General features: G+C 45.0%; 1 protein-coding gene across 1 annotated transcript in view; it reads right to left on the reverse strand.

The window, feature by feature from the left end:
• The window catches only part of LOC119957846 (complement C1s subcomponent-like), a 76,659-nt gene that overhangs the window by 13,614 nt on the left and 49,160 nt on the right, over window positions 1–13,885 (reverse strand). The window contains exon 8 of the mRNA XM_038785997.1: window positions 11,747–11,834. Coding sequence (XP_038641925.1) covers window positions 11,747–11,834 — 88 coding nt within the window. The remainder of the gene's footprint in view (window positions 1–11,746; window positions 11,835–13,885) is intronic.

Consider the following 13,885-nt stretch of genomic DNA (forward strand, 5'->3'; position numbering starts at 1 on the left):
TGGTGCCGGAAGAACAAAGTGTATCAGGCTATCTGGCCCCGTGAGCCTGCTGTGTTGTGTGATATGGTCACAGTTGATACTGAGATTCAACTCCCCAGGAGATTCGGTTCCTGGGAGATGGGACAGGGCGGTGGGGGAAGTGAGGTCTAGAGATCGCCCTTGATACCCCGAAACACCAAAAATCTGTCTATCCCATCCTGAAATTTGTTCAATCATACAACATCCAAAATGGCAGAACCCTGAAGAGTATAAACAGAGGGATCTGCGTGTACAGGTCCACAGGTCACTGAAAGGGGCAACGCAGATGGAGAAGGTTGTCAAGAAGGCATGCTTGTCTTAATTGGCCGCGCTATTGAGTACAAAATTTGGCAAGCCATGCTGCAGCTGTACAGAACCTTAGTTAGGCCACACTTGGAATATAGTGTTCAATTCTGGTCACCACACTACCAGAAGTATTGGGGATGGGGGGCTTTGGAGAGGGTGCAGAAGACGTTTACCAGGGTGGTGGCTGGGATGGAGGGCATTAGGTATGGTTGGATAACTTGGTTTGTTCTCACTGGAACAACAGAGGTTGAAGGTGACCTGATAGAAGTCTACAAGATTATGAGGGGCATGGACAGAGTGGATAGTGTGAAGCTTTTTTTCCCAGGGTGTAAGTTAATTACGGTAAGACATAGGTTTAAGGTGCAAGGGACAAAGTGTAAATGTGCCAGAGACGTTTTTTTACACAGAGGGGAGTGGGTACCTGCAAACTCGCTGCCGGAGGAGGTGGTGGAAGCATGTATGATAGTGACGTTTAAGGGGCATCTTGACAAATACATGAATAGGATGGGATTAGAGGGATACGGACCTTGGAAGTGTGGAGGGTTTTAGGTTAGATGGGCAGCATTGCCGGCGCAGGCTTGGCGGGCCGAAAGACCTGTTTCTGTGCTTTACTTCTCTTTGTTCTTTAACCCTCTAGGGAACCCTGAGCACTTTTCGAGTGAAGAAGTGTGTCCTCACCTCGATCCGGAATGATCGGCTCCTTCTGCTGAGAATCTATCCCTTGTTCCAGCCATGTCAACCCTGTCAAAACCCAGTCAGAATCTTGTATGTTTCACAGAGATCAGCTCTCATTCTCCCATAGAACATCAGCCCAGTTAACTCAGCCTCTCGCCACGGGGCAATCCTCTGATCCCAGGATCCAGTGCAAGTGTATCTTTCAATAATTATCGGCCTGAATTTTTCGCATGGCAGAGGGTCAGCCCTTCCGGAGAGTCGACAGGGAACATACCCTGGTGACAGGTCCGTTATAATGAGCATTGACTGGCAGGAGACAGATGATCCATCTTCACTAGGGCAGACGTCCCACGTTGGAGAGCTGCTGGCCAATCAGATTAACATGCTGCAGGCCCTCTGGACACTGAGTTTCAGTGGCCGTTAGAGGCGAAAAACATGGATCTCAGTGTCAGAGCGTAGAGGCAAAGTGAGTGGCAGGGATCCTGGGAGGATATGGGACACCTGGAGAGGATGTTGGTGGGGGAGAGGGTGGGGGGGGGGACGGGGGGGTGGGGGACGACAACAATTGGTATCCTGAAAGATTGGTGAGGGTGGTGGGGAGAAAGAGGTCCTGAGGTCTCCAAACGCTCAGGTGCCGATGTCTGCCCCCACCCCCGGCCACATCCGTCTCACCAAGATTTAGGTATTTCAATTTTTCTGTTCCTCCCCCAATTGCTCATTCATCCCTTATTCATTCACTGGAATTCAGGCTCGGTGGGTGAAGGTCCTTAAGTGGCCATTGACTGGTCAGTTACTGACATTAGCAGGAGAAATGGCATGCTTCCCCCACTCCCACCCCCCACTGAGGCCCTGCCCACCCCATCGTACAATTGGCACCAAGGTGGCAGTGTCAGGGTGCCTCCAATCCCCTGAGAGACTCTGACGAGTGTCATTCCGTCTGGCCCTTGTTTGTGGAGACCAGCACTGAGCGCACTGGCCCAAGTGGAAGGGGATCGATCCCAAATCCTCGGGAAACTGAATATCAAAGTGAGGCTAGCTGTCTCTCTCTAATACACAGATCCAGCAGAGGGCAGCAGAGCAGAGCTACTGATCAGCTGTTCTGGGCAAATTTGCATACGTGCAGTGCGGTCAGCCTAATTTGAAGGTGGTTTGTGGAGGGGCTGTTGTCAAGAGATAACCCCGGTAACTATAGGCCGGTGAGCCTAACGTCTGTGGTGGGTAAATGCTTGGAGAGGATTATAAAAGATACGATTTATAATCATATAGATAGGAATAATATGATTAGGGATAGTCAGCATGGTTTTGTGAAGGGTAGGTCATGCCTCACAAACCTTATCGAGTTCTTTGAGAAGGTGACTGAACAGGTAGACGAGGGTAGAGCAGTTGATGTGGTGTATATGGATTTCAGTAAAGCGTTTGATAAGGTTCCCCACGGTCGGCTATTGCAGAAAATATGGAGGCTGGGGATTAAGGGTGATTTAGAGATGTGGATCAGAAATTGGCTAGTTGAAAGAAGACAGAGAGTGGTAGGTGATGGGAAATGTTCAGAATGGAGGTCAGTTACGAGTGGTGTACCACAAGGATCTGTTCTTGGGCCGTTGCTGTTTGTCATTTTTATAAATGACCTAGAGGAGGGCGCAGAAGGATGGGTGAGTAAATTTGCAGACGACACTAAAGTCGGTGGAGTTGTAGACAGTGCAGAAGGATGTTGCAGGTTACAGAGGGACATAGATAAGCTGCAGAGCTGGGCTGAGAGGTGGCAAATGGAGTTTAATGTGGAGAAGTGTGAGGTGATTCACTTTGGAAAGAATAACAGGAATGCGGAATATTTGGCTAATGGTAAAATTCTTGGTAGTGTGGATGAGCAGAGGGATCTCGGTGTCCATGTACATAGATCCCTGAAAGTTGCCACCCAGGTTGATAGGGTTGTGAAGAAGGCCTATGGTGTGTTGGCCTTTATTGGTAGAGGGATTGAGTTCTGGAGCCATGAGGTCATGTTGCAGTTGTACAAAACTCTAGTACGGCCGCATTTGGAGTATTGCGTACAGTTCTGGTCGCCTCATTATAGAAAGGACGTGGAAGCTTTGGAACGGGTGCAGAGGAGATTTACCAGGATGTTGCCTGGTATGGAGGGAAAATCTTTTGAGGAAAGTCTGATGGACTTGAGGTTGTTTTCGTTAGAGAGAAGAAGGTTAAGAGGTGACTTAATAGAGGCATACAAAATGATCAGAGGGTTAGATAGGGTGGACAGCGAGAGCCTTCTCCCGCGGATGGAGGTGGCTAGCACGAGGGGACATAGCCTTAAATTGAGGGGTAATAGATATAGGACAGAGTTCAGAGGTGGGTTTTTTACGCAAAGAGTGGTGAGGCCGTGGAATGCCCTACCTGCAACAGTAGTGAACTCGCCAACATTGAGGGTATTTAAAAGTTTATTGGATAAGCATATGGATGATAAGGGCATAGTGTAGGTTACATGGCCTTTAGTTTTTTTCCATGTCGGTGCAACATCGTGGGCCGAAGGGCCTGTACTGCGCTGTATCGTTCTATGTTCTATGTTCTATTTACCAAAAGTCAACCCACCCACAATGGGAGTGGGGTGTCTCGGCTTCTATCAGACATGTGCCACAGCAAGCTGCTTTTCAGAAGCTGTGTGGCCGTTCAATTGCGCCCTTGTCTCCTCGAATATAAAGTCCTGTCTGCAGATCTGGATTCAGCAGCGCAGTGGTCACAGCACAGTTCAGGTGTAGATCACCTCAAAGGCACAGCTCCCCTTTCCCCAGTACTGGTGCCAGTGACCCAGGAATTAAAATCCATTTCACTCCTGCTAATCTTTGAACCGTGCACTCACCTCTGATCTTCGTTTTCCTATGTCATTTTGCTCATGCCTTAGGTAGCACCGCGGATTACAACCTTTCTGCCTTTTAATTTAAATCAATAGCTGCTAATACCCCTCAGTATAATCTCTTTCTCAGTCCTGCCTATATTTGCCTATTTGAACTGTCCAATGTACATTAAGGTTAAAGTTGTTCACTATTATCGTGTTATTTTTATTACAAGCACAAGTTATTATTACAAGTTATTTCTTAATTTATACTCTGCCTACAGTTGCTAGTTCACACAATCACAGAATAACACAGCACAGAAGAGACCCTTCGTCCCATGGAGTCTGCGTTGACACATGGAAAACACCTGACTTCCAACGTGATCCCATTTGCCAGCACTTGGCCCATAGTCTCGAATGTTAAGACGTGCCGTGCTCAGCCAGGTACATTGTAAAGGATGTGAGGCAACCCGCCTCTACCACGCTCCAGGGCAGTGCGTTCCAGGCCGTCACCAGTCTCTGGTTAAAATCCCCCCAAAACCTCCTGCCCCTCACCTTGAACTTGTGTCCCCTTGTAACTGGCAGGGGGATGGGAACCAGATTAGGAAGTTAGAGTTCAGTAAAGAGGCAGCAACTAAAGCCAGTAAGGTACTAGATAATAAACTCATTGTGACTCAGGGGAAGAGTAGACAGGGAAGAGATGATGAACGCAAAGTGACAGGTGGTCTGAGGTGCATTTGTTTTAGTGCGATAAGTGTAGCAGGTAAGACAGATGAACTTAGGGCTTGGATCAGTACCTGGGAATATGATGTTATTGGTATTACTGAGATTGGTTGAGGGAAGGGGAGGACTGGCAACTGAATATCCCAGGGTATAGATCCTTCAAGAGGGCTAGAGAGGGAGGTCGAATGGGTGGAGGAGTTGCATTGCTCGTCAGAGATGATATCACAGCTGTGATTAAAGAGGGCACGATGGAGGATTCGAGCACTGAGGCAATATGGGTGGAGCTGAGAAGTAGGAAGGGTGCAGTAACATTGTTGGGACTTTACTACAGGCCTCCCAAAAGCGAGCATGAAGTAGAGGTACAAATATTCAGACAGATTATAGAAAAATGTAGGAGCAATAGGGTGGTTGTGATGGGAGATTTTAACTTCCCCAACATTGAATGGGATTCGTGTACTTTTGGCGGTGTAGATGGAGCAGAGTTTGTAAGGAGCATCCAGGAGAGCTTTTTTTAGAGCAGTATGTAAATAGTCCAACTCGGGAAGGGGCCATACTGGACCTGGTATTGGGGAATGATCCCGGCCAGGTGGTTGATGTTTCAGTCGGTGATTACTTTGGGAATAGCGATCACAATTCCGAAGTTTTAGAATACTCATGGACAAGGACAAGAGTGGTCCGAAAGGAAGAGTACTAAATTGGGGAAAGGCAGAGTATAACAAAATTCGGCAGGAGCTAGGGAATGTGCATTGGGAGGAGATGTTTAAGGGTAAATCCACATTTGAAATGTGGGAGTCTTTTAAGGAAAGTTTGATTAGAGTGCAGGACAGACATGTTCCTGTGAAAATGAAAGATAGAAATGGCAAGATTAGGGAACCATGGATGACGGGTGAAATTGTGAGACTAGCTGAAGTGAAAAAGGAAGCATACATAGGATCGGGGCAACTCAAAACTGATGAAGCTTTGGAGGAATATCGGGAAAGTAGGACGAATCTTAAACGCGCAATAAAGAGGGCTAAAAGGGGTCATGAAATATCTTTGGCTAACAGGGTTTTATTCATATGTAAGGAGCAAGAGGGTAACTAGAGAAAGGATTGGCCCAGTCAAAGACAAAAGAGGAAATTTATGCGTAGACTCAGAGGAAATGGGTGAGATTCTTAATGAGTACTTTGCATCGGTATTCACAAAGGAGAGGGACAAGACAGATGTTGAGGCTTGGGATGGATGTTTAAATACTCTCGGTCAAGTTGTCATACGGAAGGGGGAAATTTTGGATATTCTAAAAGACATTAAGGTGGACAAGTCCCCAGGACCGGATGGGATCTATCCCAGGTTACTGAGGGAAGCGAGGGTTGAAATAGCTGGGGCTTTAACATATCTTTGCAGCATCCTTGAGCATGGGTGAGGTCCCGGAGGACTGGAGAATTGATAATGTTGTCCCTTTGTGTCAGAAGGGTAGCAGGGATAATCCAGGGAATTATAGACCTGTGAGCTTGACGTCAGTAGTAGGCAAACTGTTGGAGAAGATACTGAGGGATAGGATCTATTCACATCTGGAAGAAAATAGACTTATCAGTGATAGGCAGCATGGTTTTGTGCAGGGAAGGTCATGTCTTACAAACCTAATAGAATTCTTTGAGGAAGTGACAAAGTTAATTGATGAAGGAAGGGCTGTAGATGTCATATACATGGAGTTTAGTAAGGTGTTTGATAAGTTTTCCCATGGCAGGTTGATGGAAAAATTGAAATCGTATGGGGTTCAGGGTGTACTAGCTAGATGGATAAAGAACTGGCTGGGCAGCAGGAGACAGAGAGTAGTGGTGGAAGGGAGAGTCTCAAAATGGAGAAGGGTGACTAGTGGTGTTCCACAGGGATCCGTGCTCGGACCACTGTTGTTTGTGATCTACATAAATTACCTGGAGGAATGTATAGGTGGTCTGATTACCAAGTTTGCAGATGCTACTAAGATTAGTGGAGTTGCAGATAGCGAGGAGGGCTGTCAGAGAATACAACAAAATATAGATAGATTGGAGAGTTGGGCAGAGAAATGGCAGATGGAGTTCAATCCAGGCAAATGCGAGGTGATGCATTTTGGAAGATCAAATTCAAGAGCGGACTATATGGTCAATGGAAGGGTCTTGGGGAAAATTGATGTACAGAGAGATTTGGGAGTTCAGGTCCATTGTACTCTGAAGGTGGCAACGGAGGTGGATAGAGTGGTCAAGAAGGCATACAGCATGCTTGCCTTCATCGGAAGGGGTATTGAGTACAAGAGTTGGCAGGTCATGTTACAGTTGTATTGGACTTTGGTTCGGCCACATTTGGAATACTGCGTGCAGTTCTGGTCGCCACATTTCCAGAAGGATGTGGATGCTTTGGAGAGGGTGCAGAGGAGGTTCACCAGAATGTTGCCTGGTATGGAGGGTGCTAGCTATGAAGAAAGGTTGAGTAGATTAGGATTGCTTTCGCTGAAAAGACGGAGGTTGAGTGGGGACCTGATTGAGGTCTACAAAATTATGAGAGGTATGGACAGGGTGGATAGCAACAATCTTTTCCCAAGAGTGGGGGTGTCAGTTACAAGGGGTCACGATTTCAAGGTGAGAGGGGGAAAGTTTAAGGGAGATGTGCGTGGAAAGTTTTTTACGCAGAGGGTGGTGGGTGTCTGGAATGCTTTACCAGCGGAGGTAGTAGAGGCGGGCACGATAGCATCATTTAAGATGCATCTGGACAGGTATATGAACTGGCGGGAACAGCGGGAAGTAGACGTTGGAAAATAGGAGACTGGTTTAAATAAAGGATCTGGATCAACCCAGGCTGGGAGGGCCGAAGGGCCTGTTCCTGTGCTGCAATTTTCTTTGATCTTTGTTGGTCCTTCAACGAAGGGGAACAGCTGCTCCCTATCCACCCTGCCCATGCCCCTCATAATCTTGTACACCTCAATCAGGTCACCCCTCAGTCTTCTCTTGGAGGGGTTTTCCCTTGCTATTTCTTAGTTCCATCCAAGCAAATTCTACATTTTCATCTTTGGGCCAAGATCATTTCTCATGACTGTACTGATCCCGCCCTCTGTTAACAGAGAGTTGCTCTGATCCCAGTGTTAGCGGGAAAGAGAGGTTTTAAACTAATGTGGCAGGGGGATGGGAACCAATGCTGGAAGTTGGAAGGTAGTAAAACAGGGACAGAAACAAAAGGAAGTAAGGGGAAAAGTGCAAGGCAGAGAAGACATAGTCAGAAATCCATAAGGGCGACAGTACAAGGTACAGTGACTGAGGGGAGCACAGTGAATAGGCCCAGTAATAACAAAAGGAATAAAACTGGAGATGTTAAGATTCAAAACAGAGGTTAAAAAACCAACATAAGTGTACTTTACCTGAATGCTCGTAGTATTCGGAATAAAGTAAATGAGTTGGTGGCACAAATCATCGTAAATGACTATGATTTAGTGGCCATTACTGAAACATGGTTAAAGGATGGTCACGACTGGGAGTTAAATATCCGAGGGTATCAAACTATTCGGAAGGACAGAGTGGATGGTAAGGGAGGTGGTGTTGCTCTGTTATTTAAGGATGACATCCGGGCAATAGTAAGGGATGACATCGGTGCTATGGAGGATAAGGTTGAATCCATTTGGGTGGAAATCAGGAATAGTAAGGCGAAAAAGTCACTGATAGGAGTAGTCTATCGGCCACCAAATAGTAACGAGATGGTGGGGCAGGCAATAAACAAAGAAATAACTGATGCACGTAGAAATGGTACAGCAGTTATCATGGGGGATTTTAATCTACATGTCGATTGGTTTAACCAGGTCGGTCAAGGCAACCGTGAGGAGGAGTTTATAGAATGTATCCGTGATAGTTTCCTAGAACAGTATGTAATGGAACCTACGAGGGAACAAGCGGTCCTAGATCTTGTCCTGTGTAATGAGACAGGATTGATTCATAGAACATAGAACATAGAACGATACAGCACAGTACAGGCCCTTCGGCCCTCGATGTTGCACCGACATGGAAAAAATCTGAAGGCCATCTAACCTACACTATGCCCTTATCATCCATATGCTTATCCAATAAATTTTTTAATGCCCTCAATGTTGGCGTGTTCACTACTGTTGCAGGTAGGGCATTCCACGGCCTCACCACTCTTTGCGTAAAAAACCCACCTCTGACGTCTGTCCTATATCTATTACCCCTCAATTTAAGGCTATGTCCCCTCGTGCTAGCCACCTCCATCCGCGGGAGAAGGCTCTCGCTGTCCACCCTATCTAACCCTCTGATCATTTTGTATGCCTCTATTAAGTCACCTCTTAACCTTCTTCTCTCTAACGAAAACAACCTCAAGTCCATCAGCCTTTCCTTATGATCTCATAGTTAGGGTTCCTCTCGGAAGGAGCGATCACAATATGGTGGAATTTAAAATACAGATGGAGGGTGAGAAAGTAAAATCAAATACTAGTGTTTTGTGTTTAAACAAAGGAGATTACAAGGGGATGAGAGAAGAACTAGCTAAGGTAGACTGGGAGCTAAGACTTTATGGTGGAACAGTTGAGGAACAGTGGAGAACCTTCCAAGCGATTTTTCACAGTGCTCAGCAAAGGTTTATACCAACAAAAAGGAAGGACAGAAGAAAGAGGGAAAATCGACCGTGGATATCTAAGGAAATAAGGGAGAGTATCAAATTGAAGGAAAACGCATATAAAGTGGCAAAGATTGCTGGGAGATTAGAGGACTGGGAAATCTTTAGGGGGCAACAGAAAGCTACTACAAAAGCTATAAAGAAGAGTAAGATAGAGTATGAGAGTAAACTTGCTCAGAATATAAAAACAGACAGTAAAAGTTTTTACAAATATATAAGACAAAAAAGAGTGACTAAGGTAAATATTGGTCCTTTAGAGGATGAGAAGGAGTTTTAATAATGGGAAATGAGGAAATGGCTGAGGAACTGAACAGGTTTTTTGGGTCGGTCTTTACAGTGGAAGACACAAATAACATGCCAGCGACTGATAGAAATGAGGCTATGACAGGTGAGGACCTTGAGAGGATTGTTATCACTAAGGAGGGAGTGATGGGCAAGCTAATGGGGCTAAAGGTAGACAAGTCTCCTGGCCCTGATGGAATGCATCCCAGAGTGCTAAAAGAGATGGCTAGGGAAATTGCAGATGCACTAGTGATAATTTACCGAAATTCACTAGACTCTGGGGTGGTCCCGGTGGATTGGAAATTAGCAAACGTGACGCGACTGTTTAAAAAAGGAGGTAGCCAGAAAGCAGGAAATTATAAGCCAGTGAGTTTAACTTCGGTAATAGGGAAGATGCTGGAATCTATCATCAAGGAAGAAATTGCGAGGCATCTGGATAGAAATTGTCCCATTGGGCAGACGCAGCATGGGTTCGTAAAAGGCAGGTCATGCCTAACTAATTTAGTGGAATTTTTTGAGAACATTACCAGTGCAGTAGATAACGGGGAGCCGATGGATGTGGTATATCTGGATTTCCAGAAAGCCTTTGACAAGGTGCCACACAAAAGGTTGCTGCATAAGATAAAGATGCATGGCATTAAGGGTAAAGTAGTAGCATGGATAGAGGATTGGTTAATTAATAGAAAGCAAAGAGTTGGAATAAATGGGTGTTTCTCTGGTTGGCAATCAGTAGCTAGTGGTGTCCCTCAGGGATCCGTGTTGGGCCCACAATTGTTCACAATTTACATTGATGATTTGGAGTTGGGGACCAAGGGCAATGTGTCCAAGTTTGCAGATGACACTAAGATGAGTGATAAAGCGAAAAGTGCAGAGGATACTGGAAGTCTGCAGAGGGATTTGGATAGGTTAAGTGAATGGGCTCGGGTCTGGCAGATGGAATACAATGTTGACAAATGTGAGGTTATCCATTTTGGTAGGAATAACAGCAAACAGGATTATTATTTAAACGATAAAATATTAAAGCATGCCGCTGTTCAGAGAGACTTGGGTGTGCTAGTGCATGAGTCACAGAAGGTTGGTTTACAAGTGCAACAGGTGGTTAAGAAGGCAAATGGAATTTTGTCCTTCATTGCTAGAGGGATGGAGTTTAAGACTAGGGAGGTTATGTTGCAATTGTATAAGGTGTTAGTACGGCCACACCTGGAGTATTGTGTTCAGTTTTGGTCTCCTTACTTGAGAAAGGACGTACTGGCGCTGGAGGGTGTGCAGAGGAGATTCACTAGGTTAATCTCAGAGCTGAAGGGGTTGGATTATGAGGAGAGGTTGAGTAGACTGGGACTGTACTCGTTGGAATTTAGAAGGATGAGGGGGGATCTTATAGAAACATTTAAAATTATGAAGGGAATAGATAGGATAGATGCGGGCAGGTTGTTTCCACTGGCGGGTGACAGCAGAACTAGGGGGCATAGCCTCAAAATAAGGGGAAGTAGATTTAGAACTGAGTTTAGGAGGAACTTCTTCACCCAAAGGGTTGTGAATCTATGGAATTCCTTGCCCAGTGAAGCAGTTGAGGCTCCTTCATTACATGTTTTTAAGGTAAAGATAGATAGTTTTTTGAAGAATAAAGGGATTAAGGGTTATGGTGTTCGGGCCGGAAAGTGGAGCTGAGTCCACAAAAGATCAGCCATGATCTAATTGAATGGCGGAGCAGGCTCGAGGGGCCAGATGGCCTACTCCTGCTCCTAGTTCTTATGTTCTTATGAAAGACAGCTAGTCTACCTTTGTTTCTTCACAAAATGACAAGTGCTCCTGAATACAAACACATCGCAGAATTGTAAATCAGACCAAAATATTGAACACTGTGCCCCATCAGGTGATGTTAGGCAAGGTGGGCCACAACTTAATTGAAAGCAAGAACATATTTGAGGTAAAAAGAGAAAATATCTGGACAATCTGAACAGGTCTGACAATATCTGTGGAGAGTGAAGGGAGGTAACCTTTTGAGTCTGGATAACTGTCAACTTTGAAAAAGAGTCACCCAGACTCAATAGTTAGATGCCTTCTCTCTCCACAGATGCTGTCCGTTGAAATTGTCCAGTGTTTTCTCTTTTTGTTTCAGATTCCAGCATCAGGAATAAGTCACTTTTATCAACAAATTTGAGAAGGTGTTTGACTGACTCCTGTTCCTACGTGAACAGTAGTTTACTCAATAGGTAACGTTGGGGGAGCCAGTATTGAGGGGAAATGACAAATAGAGAGACCTATTCTACCCCCACCTATCGGGATACTTACGCACGCAGGAGTACGGGATACTGTTCCAGGTCCCATCCTTCTGGCAATGCACCATGGCATAGTCAATGTACTGACTTTCTTGTGTATCCTGCAAGGTTAAGTTTAGGAAACCATATTATAGCAGATCATAGAAACCTGATGCGAGTTCTCAAGAGTGAGCCATTAGCTGTGGTTCTGTGACATCACCAACGGGGGGAGACAGAGAGCAGAGTGAATGAGTGACATGGGAACTGGTGGAATTTCAATTCAATTAAATTAAATCAGGAATATAAACCTAGTCTCAAAATCGAGGGCCATGAAACTATCAACTGTCGTTAACAAAAACCCATTCTGGTTCACTAATTGTGGTGATTATCCAGTACATCTTTACACTAATGTCCTTTGAGGAAGGAAATCTGCCATCCTTACTCAGTCTGGCCTACACGTGACTCCAGATCCACACCAACCTTGGGAGCTCTGCTGCAGACCTTCCTCCAAACTGAAAAAAAAAAATCAATTTTTAACCTCTATCTTTCCTGTCACTCGGCCAATCTCGTATCTGTGTTTCTACTATCCCTTTTATTCAGTGAGTTCGAAATTTGCTCACAAGTCTGTTGTGTGGTACTTAATGAAATGTGTTTTGGATGTATAGGCATGCCACATCAACAATATCACTCCCATCGGCAGCACGGTGGTGCAGTGGGTTAGCCCTGCAGCCTCACGTTGCTGAGGTTCCAGGTTCGATCCTGGCTTTGAGTCACTGTCCGTGTGGAGTTTGCACATTCTCCCTGTGTTTGAGTGGGTTTTGCCCCCACAACCCAAAGATGTGCAGGATTAGATGGATTGGCCGCGTTAAATTGCCCCTTAATTGGAAAAAATTAAGTGGATAAATTTATTTTTTAAAAATCATCCTCATCGACCCTCTCTGTTACCTCTTCAAAGAAAATCCAGCAAATTGGTTGAACACAATTTGCCCTCAACAAATTAACCCGTAGTTTCCTAAGGGAACATTAATTTTGCCTCTAATTATCATTTCTAGAAGTTCCCCCAGCATTGAGGTCAAACGGACTGGTTTGCAGTTGTTGAGTTTACCCTTACACCCATTCCTAAACAAGGGTGTAACATTTGCATTTCTCCAGTCCTCTGATACTATTCCGAGTGGGAAATTATTGTCAAGACTCTGTAGTTTTCACCCTAATTTCCCTCAGTATCCTTAGATGGATTTAATGCAGTCTTGGAGTCTAATTCTTGTTTTTCATTTGTTCATGGGACGTGGGCGTTGTTGGCTGTGCAAATATTTATTGCCCACGCCTAATTGCCCTTGAGAGGGCAGTTAAGAGTCAACCACATTGCTGTGGGTCTGGAGCCACATGTAGGCCAGACCAGGTAAGGACGGTAGATTTCCTTCCCTAAAGGACATTAGTCCTGATTGGTTTTTATAACAATCGACAATGGTTTCATGGTCACCGTTAGACTTTTAAATCCAGATTTTTATTGAGTTTAAATTCCATCAGCTGCCATGATGGGATTTGAACCCGGGTCTCGAGATCATTATCCTGGGTCTCTGGATTACTAGTCCAGCGATAATACCACCGACTATGCCACCGTCTCCCCAAATCATCTCTAAAGTACCGACATCCTCTTCCATTTCTCCTCCTTACCAATTTTAAATCATTTAAGTGTCTGAACTTCTCTCTCTTTCACCATGTATCTTCTTCCTTGGTAAAGACATTTAACATCTCAGCCAATCCCCTGCCTCCTTTTTGGTTCCGAATCATCCCAATCCTCCTCTTATCAGCCTTTTTACGTGCCGACAGAAGTCTTTTGAATTCCCTTTTATTTTAGCTACCAGCCTCTTCTCATACTCTCTCTGTACTTCTGTTATTTGCTTATCAATTCCTTGCTGCAGTTTCTATATTATCCATGTGTCATAAACACAGCTTTATCCAGATCTGTTTTGTTATCCAAGGAGCTCTAGAATTGTTTGCCTTTCCCTTCCTGAGGATGTACTTTGGTGGCTGCTGAATTCTCATTTCTTTAAAGCAGCCAATTCGTCTGTTACAAGCTAACCTGCCAACTTCAAATTCTAATTTATCTGAACCAGATCCATTCTTACTCCATTATAGTTCCCTTTTTCCACAGTTATTTATTCCAAATCTG

Source organism: Scyliorhinus canicula, chromosome 27 (assembly GCF_902713615.1).
Source record: "Scyliorhinus canicula chromosome 27, sScyCan1.1, whole genome shotgun sequence".
Taxonomy (NCBI): Eukaryota; Metazoa; Chordata; class Chondrichthyes; order Carcharhiniformes; family Scyliorhinidae; genus Scyliorhinus; species Scyliorhinus canicula.